This window comes from Oncorhynchus mykiss, chromosome 11 (genome assembly GCF_013265735.2).
Source record: "Oncorhynchus mykiss isolate Arlee chromosome 11, USDA_OmykA_1.1, whole genome shotgun sequence".
NCBI lineage: Eukaryota > Metazoa > Chordata > Actinopteri > Salmoniformes > Salmonidae > Oncorhynchus > Oncorhynchus mykiss.
Genome location: NC_048575.1, coordinates 77,371,930 through 77,393,374, shown reverse-complemented (window position 1 = coordinate 77,393,374; position 21,445 = coordinate 77,371,930). Strand labels below are relative to the sequence as shown.

General features: G+C 42.1%; 1 protein-coding gene across 1 annotated transcript; it reads left to right on the top strand.

The window, feature by feature from the left end:
* Positions 1-245: 245 nt before the first annotated feature.
* On the top strand, positions 246-3,595 carry LOC110536421 (cytosolic phospholipase A2-like). The gene is made up of 4 exons (XM_021622186.2): positions 246-305; positions 923-1,085; positions 1,547-1,666; positions 1,834-3,595. The coding sequence occupies exons 2-4, from the start codon at positions 933-935 to the stop codon at positions 1,969-1,971; spliced, it is 411 nt and encodes a 136-aa protein (XP_021477861.1). The 5' UTR covers positions 246-305; positions 923-932; the 3' UTR covers positions 1,972-3,595.
* The last annotated feature ends 17,850 nt before the right edge of the window (positions 3,596-21,445 follow it).

The following is a 21,445-nucleotide window of genomic DNA, read 5'->3' as shown; positions in this document are numbered from 1 at the left end:
TTGATTCACTGGGCTGGCCTTTTGACATTATCTGGAATAGTATCTGAAATGCTGATTGAACAAATAGTATCAGAATTTGTTGTTACACCTCATAGGCTTCCATACGTCTCGTGGTAATATAAGGTGTGCTCTCATTGGTTAAGTAGTCCTACATACCACCTGTGGGTCAACATACCACCTGGGGGGTAGCTAGGGGTGGGGGGGGGGGGGGGGCTGAGATCTTTATAAACAGCTAGATGGCACAGTAAGGACCATCAGCAGTTGGATGACTGGAGAAGACAGACGTCCAGCTCAAGAATATCCAGGTAAGACATGATCTGTTGTTCTGGTCCTGTTCTTCTGTTCTTCCACCTCTCTCTCTCTCTCTGTGTATCGGCATCACTCTTACCTCTGTTTTCTCTGTAGACAGTGGCTGGGATTTAGTCGACTGCAGACAGTGAGTGGCGTTCCTTAAAGCACATTTAGGTTGGATCAATAGCAGATATAGAAATTAAGTGTCAGTTTGGTTGAGTACACTGGATGACTTCTCAGACAGGTTTGCTGTCAGAACTGAATGTGTAACACCACGGGACTGACAGTTTCTATATTAAGTGACATCTCCCTCCATCCAGGATATACTAGTGTGTAAATCAAACACACTTCTCAAAAGCCACTATCTGCAATTGAAAAATATCCTGTATTTATGCTGATTCAGGAATGTTCTGGTATCCTCCATGTATCTGTCTGTCCTGTCTGTCTGTCTGTCTGTTTGTCTATTTCTCTCTCTTCCTCAACTGACTAATATCCTAACACTGATAATATGTCCTCGTCTTTCAACTCTATTTTTACTCTAACTCTCTGAATGCAGTTTGAGGTGATACTTTCAAGCACTAAACATGGACATGTTCATGTCTTCCCCCTCCTGTCACCTCCTCTCTCTCAGACAGTGTACCATGGCCTCTCTCTCTCTGTCCCTGGGACTGCTGGTGCTATGCACCCTGGCTCTTGTACACTGTGACCTGGATGACGTCCAAGTCAGGGTGTGGGGCCTTAGTGCTTCCAACCTGAAAGTAGACCTCCTCTCCCAGCCAGACCCTTACGTCAAGGTGAATTGATTCATTTATTTCTTCTTTATTTAACCAGATCAGTCAGTTAATAAATCATTGTGATATAAAATGAGGGACTGACAGGTGGGGAGATAAAACAGAAGTACAGTGATGTTACAGACAGGACAGACATCATAACACAGAAGGACAGAGACACAGCAATAATCAAACAGTACACAGTAGACAGTCAGCTGTCATTTGTTTGGATATCAAGTAGCCTACAGTGACATGTGACCATGAAAATGTCAGTGATTGGCTTGTTACTTGTTAGGTGAACTAATAATAAATTAAATTAACAAAAAAACGAATGAATTAATTTATAAATGTTAAAATACATATAGAAGTTCCTCATTCAAGTGAGCCAACTGTACATACATAAAAAATAATTTAGTATTAAAAGCACAATAATACATAAAATAATAACGTTTAATAAAGTCTATTGACAACATTTTCTTCTTTAGGTGTGGTATGGCCCAGCCTTCGGTGGCATGAGCAGCATTCTGAAGAACCAGGCCAACCCCACCTGGCCCGATGAGTTCAACTTCCTAGACATGATCCACAACTCTGTCCTGAAGCTGGAGGTGAGTTTCCCCCTTTACTATGCAGGGCGCTTTGAGCACTGGAAAATCACTATGTAAATCACATCAATGATTATTATGATGATGAAGATGATGATGATGAGGAGGAGGAAGAAGATTATCATGATTATTTTTTCTATTATTGTTATTATGATGATTATTATTATTAGGTGTGGGATAATAACGTCGGACCAGATCACCGCCTGGGAACCTGCACCACCACCATCCGCCCAGGAACACACACTGAGACCTGCCACCTGAAGAAAGGCACCGTCTACTACACCTACAGCTACGACTACAGTCACTAGAAGGAACAGAATGATGGTTAGATTGTAACCTATGACCTTTATGACCTTGTGTCTGATTGGTTCTCTTACCCCTTCTCTCGTGTATTCACTTCCTTAGAGCATCAATTAAAACAACGTGCTTTACGGCAAGATGGTCTCAGACTGGCTTCATGTTTCTGAATTGTTTTAGGATTTCTCAGAAGATGCATTAGAAGATGGTCTCAGTCTGGCTTTATCATGTTTCTGAATTGTTTTATGATTTCTCAGAAGATGCATTAGAAGATGGTCCATATCATATTAAAATAGATAAATCAATATTTCTACTAGATTTGAAACCATTCAATATTTACCTTTTACAGTGTAACGACGTGGCCCTTTTGGGTATATATTATGCCCCCCCTTAGTCGCTCTCCCATCCCAGGTTTTACAACGGTCATATATTCCTGCTAGAAACTCTCTCTCTTCACTTCCATGGAGTATGGAGGGAGAGAGACCATGGAGAACAAAGACTTTGTTCTTCCCAAAACTCTTTAATTGGAGAATTAAACAATATTTATATTTTTGAGAATGTGGGAATGGTCTGTGGACACTTCAGGGACAGTCATGTCGAGTTTGTTTCATGAAGGACAGGAAACACACATTACTGTGTCTTTGGTTGTGTCCACTTCGCAATTATGGGGTTAGCAACTAAATGTTGTGAATCCTGTGCGATCACATATTAAACTATTCGTGAAAAGATGAAATGTGATGTTAACCTTCTAAATTATAGTATGGACTTTCATATCACGTTTAACTAGTCAGTGGCCATGCCCCAGTGAGCCAGCCTTTACATCAGGCGTCATGGAACCACTCTTTTCTGGCTGGAACTCTGAAACGTTCAACAGAGAAGAAGTACTACTCGGCGCCAAAGAGACCCACAAGAAGCCGGACGTCTCGAATGGTTAAGACGACCAAAAAACATGAAGCTGTCACTACATGTTAAAATGGTTGCCAATTTAAACTAGAGTCAGAGAACGCTGGGACGGAGTCCCCACGTTGAAATGGCTACAACTCTATAAACTAAAGAGCAATTATTCAGACTGCAGCTGTATCTCTTCTAAGAACAGTTCTGAATGGTACTCTGAAGTATCCATTATAACAACTACGACAGACTGTGACTCCAAGCCATCATATCGGTTTTGTCCGGTAGGGACTTTTCCTCTGTGTCATGTAGTAACCCATGTGTGAACTAATTGTTTGTGTGTTTGTGTCATGTTATTCTGGGATTGATTAGTTAGTTAGTAAATAAATCATTAAACCCATTTGTATATCTCTGATTCTATGCTAGGGTTGGTGCAGACATCCAAGGGTTTGCGACATTCAGAACATGACTGATGAGGTGATAATACATTAATAAGTAACTGTAATTGATAAGATATGAACATATCTGAAGAGTTATTTCGGGAAATACAGACACTTAAAATATTTTCCCGTAATGCACCGACTTCCTAGTTAATTAAAGTTACATGATAAGTTTAATCGCGTAATAAAATTACACATAGAGAATCGATTTGATAGAAAACAGTCACATTTAATGATAGCCAACGACACAACAGTATACAATTATCGTTGTCACGCCCTGGCCTTAGTTATCTTTGTCTCCTTTATTATTTTGGTTAGGTCAGGGTGTGACATGGGGGATTTATGTGTTTTGTCTTGTCTATGGGTTTTGTATGTTTATGGGGTGTTTTCTAGTCTAGGTGTTTATATAAGTCTATGGTTGCCTAGATTGGTTCTCAATTAGAGGCAGGTGTTTATCGTTGTCTCTGATTGGGAACCATATTTAGGCAGCCATGTTCTTTGGGTATTTTGTGGGTGGTTGTCTTCTGTCTTTGTGTCTATGCACCAGACAGAACTGTTTCGGTTTTTCACATTTGTTATTGTGGTATTTTGTAGTGTTCACGTTTATGGTCTTTATTAAACATGTTGAACCCCAACCACGCTGCATTTTGGTCCGATCCTTCGTCCGCAGAAGAAAACGGTTACAATCGTGCTTAAACCTGAGTGTAATATACCTTTTTGTGCTTAAACCTTCTTAAACCTGAGTGGAATATACCTTTTTGTGCTTAAACCTTCTTAAACCTGAGTGGAATATACCTTTTTGTGCTTAAACCTTCTTAAACCTGAGTGGAATATACCTTTTTGTGCTTAAACCTTCTTAAACCTGAGTGTAATATACCTTTTTGTGCTTAAACCTTCTTAAACCTGAGTGTAATATACCTTTTTGTGCTTAAACCTTCTTAAACCTGAGTGTAATATACCTTTTTGTGCTTAAACCTTCTTAAACCTGAGTGTAATATACCTTTTTGTGCTTAAACCTTCTTAAACCTGAGTGGAATATACCTTTTCATAATCAGCATTTCAGATAAATACAACATTTCCCCATGGTGGTAATGAAGTCCTTATGTTATGTTATGTTGATCCAACCTGGGATGACATGGTGGAAGCTAAGCTGCAGTATCACCATCAACATGGGAACCCACAATGTCAGGGAACCCTCTTATACTTACAGTTACATATGACCCCCCCCCATGTGGAAATGAACTGAATGATAATTCATAATGGTATATTATCAACAACAAAAATATGACTTCATGACACCAGATGGGGGCGCTGTTGTATAGAGAACTGCAGGCGTGGATTCCTAAAGCATCTCAGAAAAGGACTGCTAAGATATGTCACCAGTGACAACCGTAAGGCTCTCCAGAGGGTAGTGAGGTCTGCACAACGCATCACCGGGGGCAAACTACCTGCCCTCCAGGACACCTACACCACCCGATGTCACAGGAAGGCCAAAAAGACAGTCAAGGACATCAACTACCTGAGCTACTGCCTGTTCACCCTGCTATCATCCAGAAGGTGAGGTCAGTACAGGTCCATCAAAGCTGGCCATCAGGCCATCAGACTGTTAAACAGCCACCACTAACATTGAGTGGCTGCTGCCAACATACAGACTCAATCTCCAGGCACTTTAATAATTAATAATGGGATGTAATAAATGTATCACTAGTCAACAATGCCACTTTATATAATGTTTACATACCATACATTACTCATCTCACATGTATATACTGTACTCTATACCATCTACTGCATCTTGCCTATGCCGTTCAGCCATCGCTCATCCATATATTTAAATGTACATATTCTTAATCATTACTTTACACTTGTGTGTGTATAAGGTAGTTGTTGTGAAATTGTTAGATTACTTGTCAGATGTTAATGGCACTGTCGGAACTAGAAGCACAAGCATTTCGCTACACTTGCATTAACATCTGCTAACCATGTGTATGTGACCAATAACATCTGCTAACCATGTGTATGTGACCAATAACATTTGATTTGATTTGATTCCCAAATAACATAATGCATTTTTTACTCAATACATTTTCCCTGACACCCCAAAGTACTGATGAAATGTTGAATGCTTAGCAGCACAGGGAAACGGTCAACTTCACACACTTATGAAGATAACTTTTCCCCACTGCCTCTGCTCTGGCCAACTCACTAAAGACAAATGCTTTATTTGTAAATTATGTCTGAGTTTTGGAGTGTGTCCCCGGCTGTCCCAAAAACAAAAATATATAAAAATTGTGCCTTCTGGTTGGCTTGATATAAGGAATAAGAAATGATTTATACTTTTGATACTTAAGTCAATTTCAGAAATTACATTTACTTTTGATAAATAAGTATATTTTAACTTTTACTCAAGTAGTATTTTACTGGATGACTTTTACTGCAGTTATTATTTTAAGGTATCTTTACTTTTGTTCAAGTATGACAACTGAGTACCTTTTCTACCACTGCTTTCAGATCAGGGGAGACCTGTCCCTTATTCATACAGTGTCTCAGATTAGGAGAGCTGATCTAGGATCAGGTTTTCCCGGTCCAGAACAATCTGCTTCAATATGATCTAATTAGTCAAACTGTTATGAACACTCTTCATGAATACGGGTCTAGATCAGGGCCCGTGTCCACAAAGCACCTCAGAGTAGAGACTGCTTTCCACCAACAGGTGGTTTCTGTTGACTATCTAACAGATGTTCTTGAACAGGAAAACATCTGAGAGCAGAGCATTACATTTACATTTTAGTCAATCAGCAGACGTTCTTATTCAGAACGACTTACAGAGGAGGACAGAGGAGTCGAGGAGAGGACAGACTTTTAGCCAAATGAGAATCTCCCAATCTCCCAGTGAATAAAATGTATCTCAGTGATGGGGAATCTAATGAGTGGTTGAGAGGTTGAGTAGAGTGTTAATTTATTAGTCGGTAAAGGAGGAGTCTGCTCTCCTCCTTGATTACCTACTTCAGCAGAGGATTCACAAGAGTATCCTTTCAGGTTCTAGCGTGGAAGTGTTTTAAACTCCACCCCCTTTTAATCATCTCTTATCTGGAAGGAGAAAAGCATGCTACTTCTACCTTTGTCTATAAAATGTCTTTCACAACGACTAGCTACATTTATTTGTATCACTACACATTTATTTTGGGATTACAATGAGCCAATGAGGATGGTATGATGGTATGTCTCCACATGCCTGACTGAGCAGTGAGGTCATTCCTCAAAAAAAAAGGTGTTTGATCAAATACAAAGTTATTTTACAAAGACAAAAAATTAACAACAGACTTTCAGCATACTTGTAGAGATGGCCACTCAACAAGCTCAGCACTGACAGAAATGACTGATGACTGGCTGAAAGAAATTGATAGTAAGAAGTTAGACCTCAGCGCAGCCTTTGATGTCATTCATCATTAATCTATTGCTGAAAAAACATAGGTGTTATGGATTTGCATCCTCTGCCTTATTATGGATTGAGAGTTACCTATCTTATAGAACCTAGAGTTACCTATCTAATAGAACCCAGAGTTACCTATCTAATAGAACCCAGAGTTACCTATCTAATAGAACCCAGAGTTACCTAATAGAACACAGAGGGTTTTCGTTAATGGAGGCTGGGATGAAGCCTGGGTTAACAGAGATGATCTCATTACATAATGAAAGGTAGGTTAGGGTACGCCTTGTGATAAAAGGCTTTCCTCCAACAGGTGGGTGACAACAGGGGCCAACTATGTTGTCAACGTCAATTTCCCACTCCTGAGCTGAAATCACATCCATCAAAGTTTCTGGAGCCTCGTTAGAAAGGACAATGTGAAAAGAAAATATCTGAGATAGCACGGTTCAGATCGGGATGATGGTTTACAATCAGAGACCAGAGCACACATCCTATGATACAGGCTAGAGAACAACAACAGCAGGTCAGCAACAACATGTTTCCTTTCCAACTCACCACAAAGTCACTACCATAGAAATATCATGACTAGAACGGGTGTCCCCATTGAAGTAAATTATGTGCATTTTCTCAGGTCAGACGGCTGTTGGCTGAGGCACTGGGCTTCTCAATGCATTGCACAGACAGAGATAAACACCTCTCTGGGAAAAGGAAGGGCGGGGGTGTATGCTTTATGATTAACGATTCATGGTGTAATCATAACAACATAATGGAACTCAAGTCCTTCTGCTCACCCGATCTAGAATTCCTTACAATTGTCGGCTATTTTACCTACCAAGAGAATTCTCGTCAGTTATAGTCACAGCTGTGTATATTCCCCCTCAAGCAGACTACAAGACGGCCATCAAGGAACTTCACTGGACTATACGCAAACTGGAAACCATACATCCTGAGGCTGCATTTATTGCAGCTGCGGATTTTAACAAAGCAAATTTGAGAACAAGTCTACCTAAATTCTTCCAGAACATTGATTGCGCTTTGCTCATGCGCTATACCCTTGACCACTGCTACTCTAACTTCCGCGATGCATACAAAACCCTCCCTTTTGGCAAATCCGACCAGGACGCCATTTTGCTCCGTCCGTCTTATAGGCAGAAACTCAAACAGGATGTACCAGTGACAAGAACATTTCAACTCTGGTCTGACCAATCGGAAGCCATGCTTCAAGATTGTTTTGATCACGCGGACTGGAATATGTTCCGGTCAGCCTCAGAGAACAACATCGACGTATACGTGCGTTTATAAAGAAGTGCATTGGAGATGTTGTACCCACTGTGACTGCTGAAACCTAACCAGAAACCATGGATGGATGGCGGCATTCGCTCAAAACTGAAAGCGCGAGCAACCGCAATTAACCATGGAAAGACAATGTCTGAATATAAACTGTGTAACTATTCCCTCCGCAAGGCAATCAAACAAGCGAAATGCCCGTACAGGGACAAGGTAGAGTCTAAATTAAACGGCTCAGACGTATGTGGCAGTGTCTACAGGAAATCACAGACTCAAACTCAAACTACAGAAAGAAATCCAGCCACGTCAAGGACACTGATGCCACGCTTCCAGACAAACTAAACACCTTCTTTGCCCACTTTGAGGACAATACAGTGCCACCATCACGACCCGCTATTAAGGACTGCGCCCCCCCCCCCCCCCCCTCTCCGTGGCTGACGTGAATAAAACATTTAAACGTGTTAACTCTCACAAGTCTGCTGACCCAGACAGCATCCCTAGCCGCATCCTCAAAGCATGCGCAGACCAGGTGGCTGGTGTGTTTACGAACATATTCAATCCCTCCCATTCCCAGTCTGTTGTCCCCAAATGTTTCAAGATGGCTACCATTGTTCCTGTACCCAAGAAGGCAAAGATAGCTGAACTAAATGACTACCCCCGTAGCACTCACTTCTGTCATCATGAAGTGCTTTCTAGAGACTAGCGAAGGATCATATCACCTTCACCTTACCGGCCACCATAGACCCACTTCAGTTTGCATACCGTCCCAACAGGTCCACAGACGACGCCATCACACTGCACAATGCCCTATCCCATCTTGATAAAAGGAATACCGATGTAAGAATGCTGGTCATTGACTTCAGCTCAGCATTCAACACCATAGTACCCTCCAAGCTCATCATCAAGCTGGAGGCCCTGAGTCTCAAATTTGCCCTGTGCAATTGGGTCCTGGACTTTCTGACGAGCTGCCCCTAGGTGGTGAAGGTAGGAAACATCATCTCTACTTTGCTGACCCTCAACACTGGGGACCCACAAGGGTGTGTGCTCAGCTCTCTCCTGTGCTCCCTGTTCGCCCACCACTGAGTGGCCATGCACGCCTCCAACTCAATCATCAAGTTTGCAGACGACACAACAGTAATGGGCTTGACTACCAACAACGACGAGACAGCTTACAGGGAGGAGGTGAGGGCACTCAGAGTGAGGTGTCAGGAAAACAATCTCTCACTCAACGTCAACAAAACAAAGGAGATGATTTTGGACTTTAGGAAACAGCAGAGGAAGCACCCCCCTATCCACATCGAAGGGACAGCAGTGGAAAAGGTGGAAAGTTTTAAGTCCCTCGGCGTACACATCACAGACAAACTGAACTCACAGACAGTGTCGTGAAGAAGGCTCAACAGCGCCTCTTCAACCTCAGGAGGCTGAAGAAATGTGGCTTGTCACCAAAAATCCCTGACAAATTTTTACAGACAAATTTTACAACAAAAATATCCAAGACGGCGTAGCAGTCGGATGTGTGTGTTTTGTCTTGTCTCTTCGTGTCCCTTGTAAACATAGTTTTTCCTTGTTTTTTGTATATATATTTTATATTTTAACATCACTTTCTATCTACGGACTGAATATACTTTCCTGCAACCTGCCTCACCCAATGCGGTACGGATCTTCTATTTTTATACTCATCAACTCATCAAAAACGAGCCAGCTAACTGGCTACTAGTTAGCCACGGCCCGCTAGCTGTCTAAAGTACATCGGACTGTTAGCTATAGAGGCCCATCGGACAAATTCTATGGCCACTATACCCACCATACTGAGGGAGCCCTGCTGATCCGTCGTCTGAACCGGAACCCCAACAGATGCTAGCCAGCTAAATAGCTACTAGCTAGAAGTCATCAGCCACATCTAGCACGGACAACTCTCGAAAGTCTGCACCGTAACTAAAACCAGAGCAAATCGGACTTAATTTTTTCCATATCTCCGGATTCCTACCACAAGCTCAGTGACATCACCTGGTTTAAATGATTTTTTCTAGGGATATCTCATATATCTCATATATTTCATATTCTTTTTTCATCGTCACTCTATGCACAGGTTTACCCTTACTGTATCCACATCCTACCATACCTTTGTTTGTACATTATGCCTTGAATCTATTCTACCGTGCCCAGAAATCTGCTCCTTTTACTCTCTGTTCTGAAAGTACTAGATGACCAGTTATTTTAACCTTTAGCCGTACCCTTATCCTACTCCTCCTGTTCCTCTGGTGATGTGGAGGATAATCCAGGCCCTGCAGTGCCTAGCTCCACTCCCATTCCCCAGGCACTATCATTTGCTGACTTCTGTAACCGTAAAAGCCTTGGTTTCATGCATGTTAACATTAGAAGCCTCCTCCATAAGTTTGTTTTATTCACTGCCCTAGCACACTCTGCCAACTTGGATATCCTAGCTGTGTCTGAATCCTGGCTCAGGAAGACCACCAAAAACCCTGAAATTTCCATCCCCAACTATAACATTTTCCGACAAGATAGAACTGCCAAAGGGGGCGGTGTTGCAATCAACTGCAGAAATAGCCTGCAGAGTTCTGTCTTACTATCCAGGTCTATACAAACAATTCGAGCTTCTACTTTTAAAAATAACCTTTCCAGAAACAAGTCTTTCACCGTTGCTGCTTGCTATAGACCACCCTCTGCCCCAGCTGTGCCCTGGACACCATATGTGAACTGATTGCTCCCTATCGATCTTCAGAGCTAGTGCTGCTAGGTGACCTAAACTGGGACATGCTTAACACCCCGGCCGCCTTACAATCTAAGCTTGGTGTCCTCAATCTCTCACAAATTAACAATGAATCCACCAGGTACAACCCTAAATCCGTAAACACGGGCACCCTCATAGATATCATCCTAACCAACTTGCCCTCCAAATACACCTCTGCTGTTTTCAACCAAGATCTCAGCGATCACTGCCTCAGATGAATCCACTATAATTGAGAATTTCAATAAGCATTCTTCTACGGCTGGCCATGCTTTCCACCTGGCTACCCCTACCCCGGTCAACAGCCCTGCACGCCCCACAGCAACTCGCCCAAGCCTCCCCCATTTTTCCTTCACCCAAATCCAGATAGCTGATGTTCTTAAAGAACTGCAAAACCTGGACCCCTACAAATCAGCCAGGTTAGACAATCAGATAGAAAGAGAGGGTCAAAGATTATCTGCTGAAATTGTTGCAACCCCTATTACTAGCCTGTTCAACCTCTCTTTCGTAACGTCTGAAATTCCCAAAGATTGGAAAGCTGCCGCGGGCATCCCCCTCTTCAAAGGGGGATACATTCTAGACCCAAATAGCTACAGACCTATATCTATCCTTCCCTGTCTTCCTAAGGTCTTCGAAAGCCAAGTCAACAAACAGATTACCGACCATTTCGAATCCCACCGTACCTTCTCCGCTATGCAATCTGGTTTCAGAGCTGGTCATGGCTGCATCTTAGTCACGCTCAAGGTCCTAAACCCTATCATAACCGCCATCGATAAGAGACATTACTGTGCAGCCGTATTCATCGACCTGGCAGACTCAACAGCCTTGGTTTCTCAAATGATTGCCTCGCCTGGTTCACCAACTACTTCTTTGATAGAGTTCAGTGTGTCAAATTGGAGGGCCTGTTGTCCGGACCTTTTGCAGTCTCCTGTCGGGCTGTATCACCGCCTGGTACGTCAACTGCACCGCCCTCAACCGCAAGGCTCTCCAGAGGGTGGTGTGGTCTGCACAACGCATCACCGGGGCGAACTACCTGCCCTCCATGACACCTCACAGGAAGGCCGAAAATATAATCAAGGACATCAACCACCAAAGCCACTGCCTGTTCACACCGTTACCATCCAGAAGGCGAAGTCAGTACAGGTGCATCAAAGCTGGGACCGAGAGTCTGAAAAACAGCTTCTATCTCAAGGCCATCGGACTGCTAAACAACCATCACGAACTCAATCACTGGTCACTTTAATAAATGGATCACTAGTCACCTTATACAATGCACTCTAAATAACGGCACTTTAATCATGTTTACACATCTTACATTACTCACATCACATGTATATACTCTATTTTATACCATATATTGCACCTTCAACATTGCTCATCCATATACTTACATGTACATATTCTCATTCACCCCTTTATTTGTATGTATAAGGTAGTTGTTGCGGAATTGTTAGATTACTTGTTAAATATTACTGCACTGTCGGAACTAGAAGCACAAGCATTTCGCGACACTCCCATTAACATCTGCTAATCATGTGTACGTGACAAACAACATTTGATTTGATTACCAAGATAAATGTGGAAGCCTATAACGTGTAACAACAAGTTCTGATACTATCTGAAATGCTGATTGAACAAATTGTATTCCAGATAATGTCAAAAGGCCAGCCCAGTGAATCAACAGTTAGGTGAGGGAGAGGACATTGCTAATGGTGGAGATGGTAAATAGTACTGCATAGAATCTGTAATTCTTCAGTAATACCATGAACCATTATATATTTTGCGTTCAGAAAGTATTCAGACCCCTTGACTTTTTCTACATTTTGTTACTTTATGGCCTTATTCTTAAATGGATTAAAACTTTTTTGTCTTCTCATTTTCTCATCAGTCTACACACATTACCCCGAAATGACAAAGTGAAAAGAGAAATTTAGATTGGACATGATTTGGAAAGGCACACCCCTGTCTATATAAAGTCGCACAATTGACTGTGCAGGTCAGAGCAAAAACCAAGCCAAAGGTCAAAGATATTGTCCGTAGAGCTCTGAGACAGGATTGTGTTAAGGCACAGATCTGGGGAAGGTACCCCAAAAAATTCTGCAGCATTGAAGGTCCCCAAGAACACAGTGGCCTCCATCATTCTTAAACGGAAGACGTTTGGAACCACAAAGACTTCCTAGAGCTGGCCGCCCAGCCAAACTGAGCAATCGAGGGAGAAGGGCCTTGGTCAGGGAGGTGACCAAGAACCCGGTGGTCATTCTGACAGAGCTTCAGAGTTTCTCTGTGGAGATGGGAGAACCTTCCAGAAGGACAACCATCTCTGCAGCACTCCACCAATCAGGCCTTTATGGTAGAGTGGCCAGACGGATGCCACTCCTCAGTAAAATGCACATGACAGCCCACTTGGAGTTTGCCAAAAGGCACCAAAAGAAGTCTCTGACCATGAGAATCAAGAATATCTGGTCTGCAGAAACCAATATTAAACTCCTTGGCCTGAATGCCAAGCGTCACATCTGGAGGAAACCTGGCACCATCCCTACGGTGAATCATGTGGTGGCAGCATCATGCTCTGTGGATGTTTTTCAGCGGCAGGGACTGGGAGACTAGTCAGGATTAAGGGAAAGATGAATGGAGCGAAGTACAGAGAGATCCTTAATGAAAACCTGCTCCAGAGTGATCAGGACCTCAGACTGGGGTGAAGGATCAACTTCCAAAAAGGACAACAACCTTAAGCACACAGCAAGACAATGCATGAGTGGCTTTGGGACAAGTCTCTGAATGTCCTTGAGTGGCCCAGCCAGAACTCGTACTTGAACCAGATTAAAAGCTTGTAGCTTCATGCCCAATAAGAGTCGAGGCTGTAATCGCTGCCAAAAGTACTTCAACAAAGTTGACCAACCTGTTCGATTCTGATTTATTTAGCTAAATTTAAAATTGTGTTTTTTACATTGGATAAAAGTAAAGACTCAGAGCTAGAAAATGGTATATCATACACTACAGTTGACGAACAATGGAAAAGTAATTATTCTTTGAAGGTTTGTAAACTTGTAACCTCACTTTTTTTTAAATGGCCCCAGAGTGTTTTGGTACCTACTGGTGAGCTCTTCGTCTACACCTATTCAGCATCGTTCACACCCTTTTAAGCTCTAGCTCCACCCATCTCTTTAACGATTCACATGTGAGGCTATGTACTAAACAACCAAAGATTTCAAGACAAAAGGCTGGCTTATACTATGGGTGTGTTCTTAAATTTAATCTGGAGTGCTGGAGTGCCAGAGTGTGCTCGGGGCATTCGTAAACTTAGAGTGTTGTCAGATTGGCCATTTGTAAATTCAGAGTGTTTCACTCTCAGAGCGCACACTGAACGCTCTAGCCGAGGAGTAGGGATGATCCGAGTGTTCTGACCTAACAGCAGTCAAGCACCCAAGCTAACTAGCTAACATTGGCTAGCTACTTCCAGACAAATAAGAGAACGCCTCACTCTGATAATTTTACTCACCCTGGTAGAGCTGGTTTGTTGTTATGTTATCCAGAGTGTTGGTAACTGCGACTGTGCTGCTGGCAACAATTTAATTACGCTTTTTTGCCAACGTTTACTGACACCGGCCATATTCAACGGGTGTTGAGCATTTGTAAATTGGTCCGTTATTCAGCGTTCTGGCACAATCAGACAAGAGTGCTCTGAAATCGGAGTAGACAGCCAGTGCGAATTTACCAGCTACGTCTATCGACAGTTGTCGCAGTGACGTCATAAGGGCTCTGAGATGCAAATATAACTACACAGATCATACACGTAACGTTAGCTAGCTAGCTAACAGTACACTTTAACTTGAAATGAAAATTACTTTTTGACAAAATTTTAATTACATAGATGGACTCTTCTCCCTCTCTGTCACTGATGCCATGGTTAGTTTGAAGATGTAATCTGGAGACAACATCCTTCTGTGTGTTCTCTTTTTGACTCTGTCTGCATATTTGCAATCAAATGCCAGCATTTTCTCCATCTCCTTAGCGACCATACTCTAATTCCACTGATTTCAAACCTCAGTGCTCCAAAAAGTAGAGAGCAAAATTATGCAGTTCTACAGCGTGACATCTTTCAAAAAAGCAGCGTTAGAAAGGATTCCCTACACATCCTGACCAGCTCATATTACAGACAGAATCGAGCTACATGGCAGACCAATCAGAACTCATCTCTTGGCATGTCCAGCCCACTCATTATTTCAGCCAATCATGGCTAATGGGAAGGTTGCTGACTTTTTCCATGGCTAAACCAACTAGGCTCATAATTTGCCTACAGTAGTTAAATAAAGGTAAACAAATAATCATAATAAAATAACAATTTAACAATTTAATTTGTATTAACAGATGTCATACAAGTTTGTTATTAAGGCACATGAAAGCTCACATGTTCCAGAAGACATTTCTATGAAAAAACACATTTTTGATTTTTTTTAAAGTTTACGTTCAATGGCGCTCCTGTGAAGTAGTTTCTCGCGACATATGCCTAGTTTCCTGAAACGAGTCACAGTACTGAGTAAAGGGTCTGAATACTTATGTAAATCTGATATGATTTTTTTTATATATATATCTATATATACAGTGGGCAAAAAAGTATTTAGTCTGTCACCAATTGTGCAAGTTCTCCCACTTAAAAAGATGAGAGGCCTGTAATTTTCATCATAGGTACACTTCAACTATCACAGACAAAATGAGAAAAAAAATCCAGAAAATCACATTGTAGGATTTTTTATTAATTTATTTGCAAATTATGGTGGAAAATAAGTATTTGGTCAATAACAAATGACACTCTATTCCTTATATACTGGTCAAAAGTAGTTCACTATAGAGTGAATAGGGTGTAATGTGGGACAAAGCCTTTACACACTACAGTTATACCACTCACTCTGTGGCGCCACATACAAACACTGTCTCTGGCTTCAATAGAAGCCTCTTCCAATGCTGTGGAGAGGGCTGAAATCCATCAGTAAAGCTACAAATGTATAATCACTGACAAATATTTAGACAGTTCAGGGTTCCTGCACCAGGAAGCATTCCAAACTATGGGCTCCATCTGTAACTGTGGTGGAACAGGTCACCAGGAAGTCGTCAGCTGATCTGAAACTGTGGTGGAACAGGTCACCAGGTCGTCGTCAGCTGACACATCTCCACACCTCCAGCTCCAGGTTGTCTTTGACCTCCACATCATTGCAGATGAACTTGTTACTCCAGGCAGGGTCAGAATAGTTGTTAATAATTTCAGAAAAAAAAGCAGGTGTTGTGAAAATATAGAATGCAACTTCAAAATAAATATCAGTCTGTGAATATGCCCATGTAGTTTCACTGACATGTCAGGATCCAAAAGCAAATGAGTCATCAACAAAAACAAAAGATGCGACCTGCAACCTGGCCAAGATAAAGCAAAGCAATGCGACAAAACACAGAGTTACACATGGGATAAACAAAAGTACAGTCAATAACAGAAAAATCTATATACAGTGTGTGCAAATGGAGTAAGGAGGTAAGGCAATAAATAGGCCATAGTTGCAAAGTATTTACAATTTAACAGTTTGCTGGGTAGAGTGTTGGAGGCTGTTTTGTAAATGCCATGCCAAAGTCGAGGATTGGTAGGATAGTCAGTTTTACAAGGATATGTTTGGCAATGTAAGTGAAGGAAGTTTTGTTGAGAAATAGGAAGCCGATTCTATATTTAATTTTGGATTGGAGATGCTTAATACGAGCCTGGAAGGAGAGTTTACAGTCTAGCCATACACCTAGGTATTTGTAGTTGTCCACATATTTTAAGTCAGAACCGTCCAGAGTAGTGATGCTAGTCGGGCGGGAGGGTGCGGGCAGCGATCGGTTGAAGATCATGCATTTAGTTTTACAAGCGTTTAAAAGCAGTTGGAGGCCACGGAAGGAGAGTTGTAATGGCATTGAAACTCGTTTGGAGGTTTGTTAACACAGTGTCCAAAGAAGATTCCAGATGTAAACAGAATGGTGTCGTCTGTGTAGAGGTGGATAAAGTAATCACCCGCAGCAAGAGGGTCAGGGCAGATTTCCTCCTCTTCGTCCGAAGAGGAGTAAGGATCGGCCCAAGATGCGGCGTGGTAAGTGTTCGTCATTTTAATGTAAAAACTGAACAACAACCGTGACGCTAACGAAACACTGTGCTAACAAGCAACATAACATAGACAATCACCCACAACCCACAATGACAAAACAGGCTACCTAAATATGGTTCCCAATCAGAGACAACGACTAACACCTGCCTCTGATTGAGAACCATATCAGGCCAAACACAGAAACAGACAAACTAGACATACAACATAGAATGCCCACTCAGATCACACCGTGACCAAACAAAACATATAAACATACAAAGCAAACTATGGTCATGGCGTGACAAAGAGTGACATCATTGATACAGTTGAAGTCAGAAGTTTACATACACCTTAGTCAAATACATTTAAACTCAGTTTCACAAATTCTGACATTTAATCTTAGTAAAAAATTCCCTGTCTTAAGTCAGTTAGGATCACCACTTTATTTTAAGAATGTGAAATGTCACAATATTAGTAGAAAGGATTATTTAATTCAGCTTTTGTTTCTTAGATCACTTTCCCAGTGGGTCAGAAGTTTACATACACTCAATTAGTATTTAGTATCATTGCCTTTAAATTGTTTAACTTGGGTCAAACGTTTCGGGTAGCCACAATAAGTTGGGGAAATGTTGGCCCATTCCTCCTGACAGAGCTGGTGTAACTGAGTCAGGTTTGTAGGCCTCCTTGCTCGCATATGCTTTTTCAGTTCTGCCCACAAATTTTCTATGGGATTGAGGTCAGGGCTTTGTGATGGCCATTCCAATACCTTGACTTTGTGGTCCTTAAGCCATTTTGTCACATCCTTGGAAGTATGCTTGGGGTCATTCACCATTTCGAAGACCCATTTGTGACCAAGCTTTAACTTGAGATCTTGCTTCAATATAGCCACATCATTTTCCTACCTCATGATGCCATGTATTTTGTGAAGTCCACCAATCCCTCCTGCAGCAAAGCACCCCCACAACATGATGCTGCCATCCCTGTTGGGATGGTGTTCTTCTGCTTGCATGCATCCCCCTTTTTTCCTCCAAACATAACGATTGTCATTATTGCCAAACAGTTTTATTGTTGTTTTATCAGACTAGAGGACATTTCTAGGAGCAGTGGCTTCTTCCTTGCTGAGCAGCTTTTCAGGTTATGTCGATATAGGACCTGTTTTACTGTGGATATAGTTACTTTGGTACCTGTTTTCTCCAGCATCTTCACAAGGTCCTTTGCTGTTGTTCTGGGATTGATTTGCACTTTTCGCGCCAAAATATGTTCATCTTTAGGAGACTGAATGCGTCTCCTTCCTGAGCGTGGTATGACGGCTGCGTGGTCCCATGGTGTTTAAACTTGCGTACTATTGTTTGTACAGATGAACGTGGTACCTTCAGGCCATTGGAAATTGCTCCCAAGGATGAACCAGATTTGTGGAGGTCCACCATTGTTTTCGGAGGTCTTGGTTGATTTCTTTTGATTTTCCCATGATGTCAAGCAAAGAGGCACTGAGTTTGAAGATAGTCGTTGCAATACATCCACAGGTACACCTCCAATTGACTCAAATTATGTCAATTAGCCAATCAGAGGGTTCTAAAGCCATGACATAATTTTCTGGAATTTGTCAAGATGTTTAAAGGCACAGTTAGCTTAGTGTATGTAGACTTCTGACCCACTGGAATTGTGATACAGTGAATTATAAGTGAAATAATCTGTCTGTAATCAATTGTTGGAAAAATTACTTTTGTCATGCACAAAGTAGGCTTTCTAATCGACTTGCCAAAACTATATATTGTTAACAAGAAATGTGTGGAGTGGTTGAAAAACGAGTTTTAATGACGGCCCAAGAATTGAACCCTGTGGTACCCCCATAGAGACTGCCAGAGGTCTGGACAACAGGCTTTCCAATTTGACACACTGAACTCTATCTGAGAAGTAGTTGGTGAACCAGGCGAGGCAGTCATTTGATAAACCAAGGCAGTTCTATCTTGATGGAATTTGTTGTAGTTGGGGGTGGAAATCTCAGAAATTTCAGTGGCCTGCCTAAGCCAGGATTCAGACACGGCTAGGACATCAGGGTTGGCGGAGTGTGCTAAAGCCGTGAGTAAAACAAACTTAGGGAGGAGGCGTCTGATGTTAACATGCAGGTATTGTCCAGGGTAAAAGCGGCTGGTGTCTGAGCAAGAGGTAAATGCCGCTAGCAGTGGCTAACAATGACTAAATAGCTAGTAGCTAATTAGCTGGTTAGCATCTGATGGCTAGCTTATGATGGAGGTTCTAGCTATAAGATCTAAAAAATAGCGGATCCGTAACACATTGTGTGAGACGGGTTGCAGCAAGGTATATTTAATTTTAAAAAATGGAAAAAGAGATTGAAGTATATTGAAATATATACAAAAAAAAAAATGAAAAAAGACAACCTTTACATGGGAAAACGACAAACACGTCTGCACTGCTACGCCATCTTGGACACTCTAGACCCCACAAGTCCCCACAAGAATAGTAAACCAACAAAAATGTGACTAACTGGGGGCATTTTGTTAGTCCCCACAAGGTCAAATGCTATTTCTTGGGGATTTAGGGTTAAGGTTAGAATTAGGGTTAGGGTTAAGAGATAGGGTTAGTTTAAGGGTTATAACCTAGGGGTAGGTTTAAGGTTAAGGTTATGGGTTAAGGAAAATAGGATTTTGAATGGGACTGATTGTATGTCCCCACAAGGTTAGCTGCGCCAGTCTGTCTGTGTGTGTCTGTGTGGGTGAGAGGGTGAGAGGGTGTGAGTGCGTGTATATGTGGGTTCAGTGAATTCGGAAAGTATTCAGACCCCTTTACTTTTTCCACATTTTGTTACATTACAACCATATTCTAAAATGTGTTAAATATTTTTTTTCTCCTCATCAATCCAAACAATACCCCATAATGACAAAGCAACAACAGTTTTTTGGAAATTTTAGCAAATTTACAAAATAATTAAAAACTGAAATATCACAATTACATACGTTTTCAGACCCTTTACTCAGTACTTTGTTGTAGTACCTTTGGCAGCGATTACATCATTGAGTATTTTTGGGTAAGATGCTACAAGTTTGGCACACCTGTATTTGGGGAGTTTCTTCCTTTCTTCTCTGCAGATCCTCTGTCAGGTTGGACGGGGAGAGTTGCAGCACGGCTATTTTTAAATCAAAATCAAATTTATTTATATAGCCCTTCTTACCAGCTGATACAGTGGGGAGAACAAGTATTTGAGACACTGCCGATTTTGCAGGTTTTCCTACTTACAAAGCATGTAGAGGTCTGTATTTTTTTATCATAGGTACACTTCAACTGTGAGAGACGGAATCTAAAACAAAAATCCAGAAAATCACATTGTATGGTTTTTAAGTAATTAATTTTCATGGCTAACATGAAGGTCCTGAGCACTCTACAGCAGGTTTTCAACAAGGATCTCTCTGTACTTTTCTCTGTTCATCTTTCACTCAACCTGACTATTCTCCCAGTCCCTGCCGCTGAAAAACATCCCCACAGCATGATGCTGCCACCATCATGTTTCACCTTAGGGATGGTGCCAGGTTTCCTCCAGATGTGGCACTTGGCATTCAGGCCAAAGAGTTCAATCTTGGTTTCGTCAGACCAGATAATCTTGTTTCTCATGGTCTGAGAGTCTTTAGTTGCCTTTTGGCAAACTCCAAGTGGGCTGTCATGTGCATTTTACTGAGGAGTGCCGTCCGTCTGGCCACTTTACCATAAAGGCCTGATTGGTGGAGTGCTGCAGAGATGGTTGTCCTTCTGGAAGGTTCTCCCATCTCCACAGAAGAACTCTGGAGCTCTGTCAGAGTGACCCTTGGGTTCTTGGTCACCTCACTGACCAAGGCCCTTCTCCCCTGATTGCTCAGTTTGGCCGGGCAGCCAGCTCTAGGAGTCTTGGTGGTTCCAAACTTCTCGATGGAGTCCCCTGTGTCCTGGGAGACCGTCAGTGCTGCAGAATTTTTGTTGGTACCCTTTGCCAGATCTGTGCCTCGACACAATCCTGTCTCTGAGCTCTACGGACAATTCCAATTTCGAGTCCCATAGCAAAGTGTTGTGGCTGCTTCGTGCTGTTGTCTGTGCCCAATAATATTTGTATCCTGTATTGTGCTGCTACCATGTTGTGTTGCTGCCATGTTGTGTTGATACCATGTTGTTGTCATGTTGTGTTGCTACCATGCTTTGTCGTCATGTGATTCTGCCATGCTATGTTGTTACTACAGAAAATACAATTTATAGACAAAATGTGGAGAATGAACAGAGTGTATCTTCTAGAACTGAATCTCTCTCTCTCTCTCTCTCTCTCTCTCTCTCTCTCTCTCTCTTTCTCTCTCTCTCTCTCCCGTCTGTCTCTCCCGTCTCTCTCGCTCTGTCTCTCTCGCTCTGTCGATTTCGCTCTGTCTCTCTCAGAAATGAGAGAAATGGTTGCATGTTGTGTTTATTTTTTGTTAGCCAGCCTGCCAGCATAGTGGAGTCTGCCATTAGCACAGTCAGTGTAGTCAGCTCAGCTATCACCATTGAGACCGCGTCTGTGCCTCGACCTAGGTTGGGCAAAACTAAACATGGCGGTGTTCGCCTTAGCAA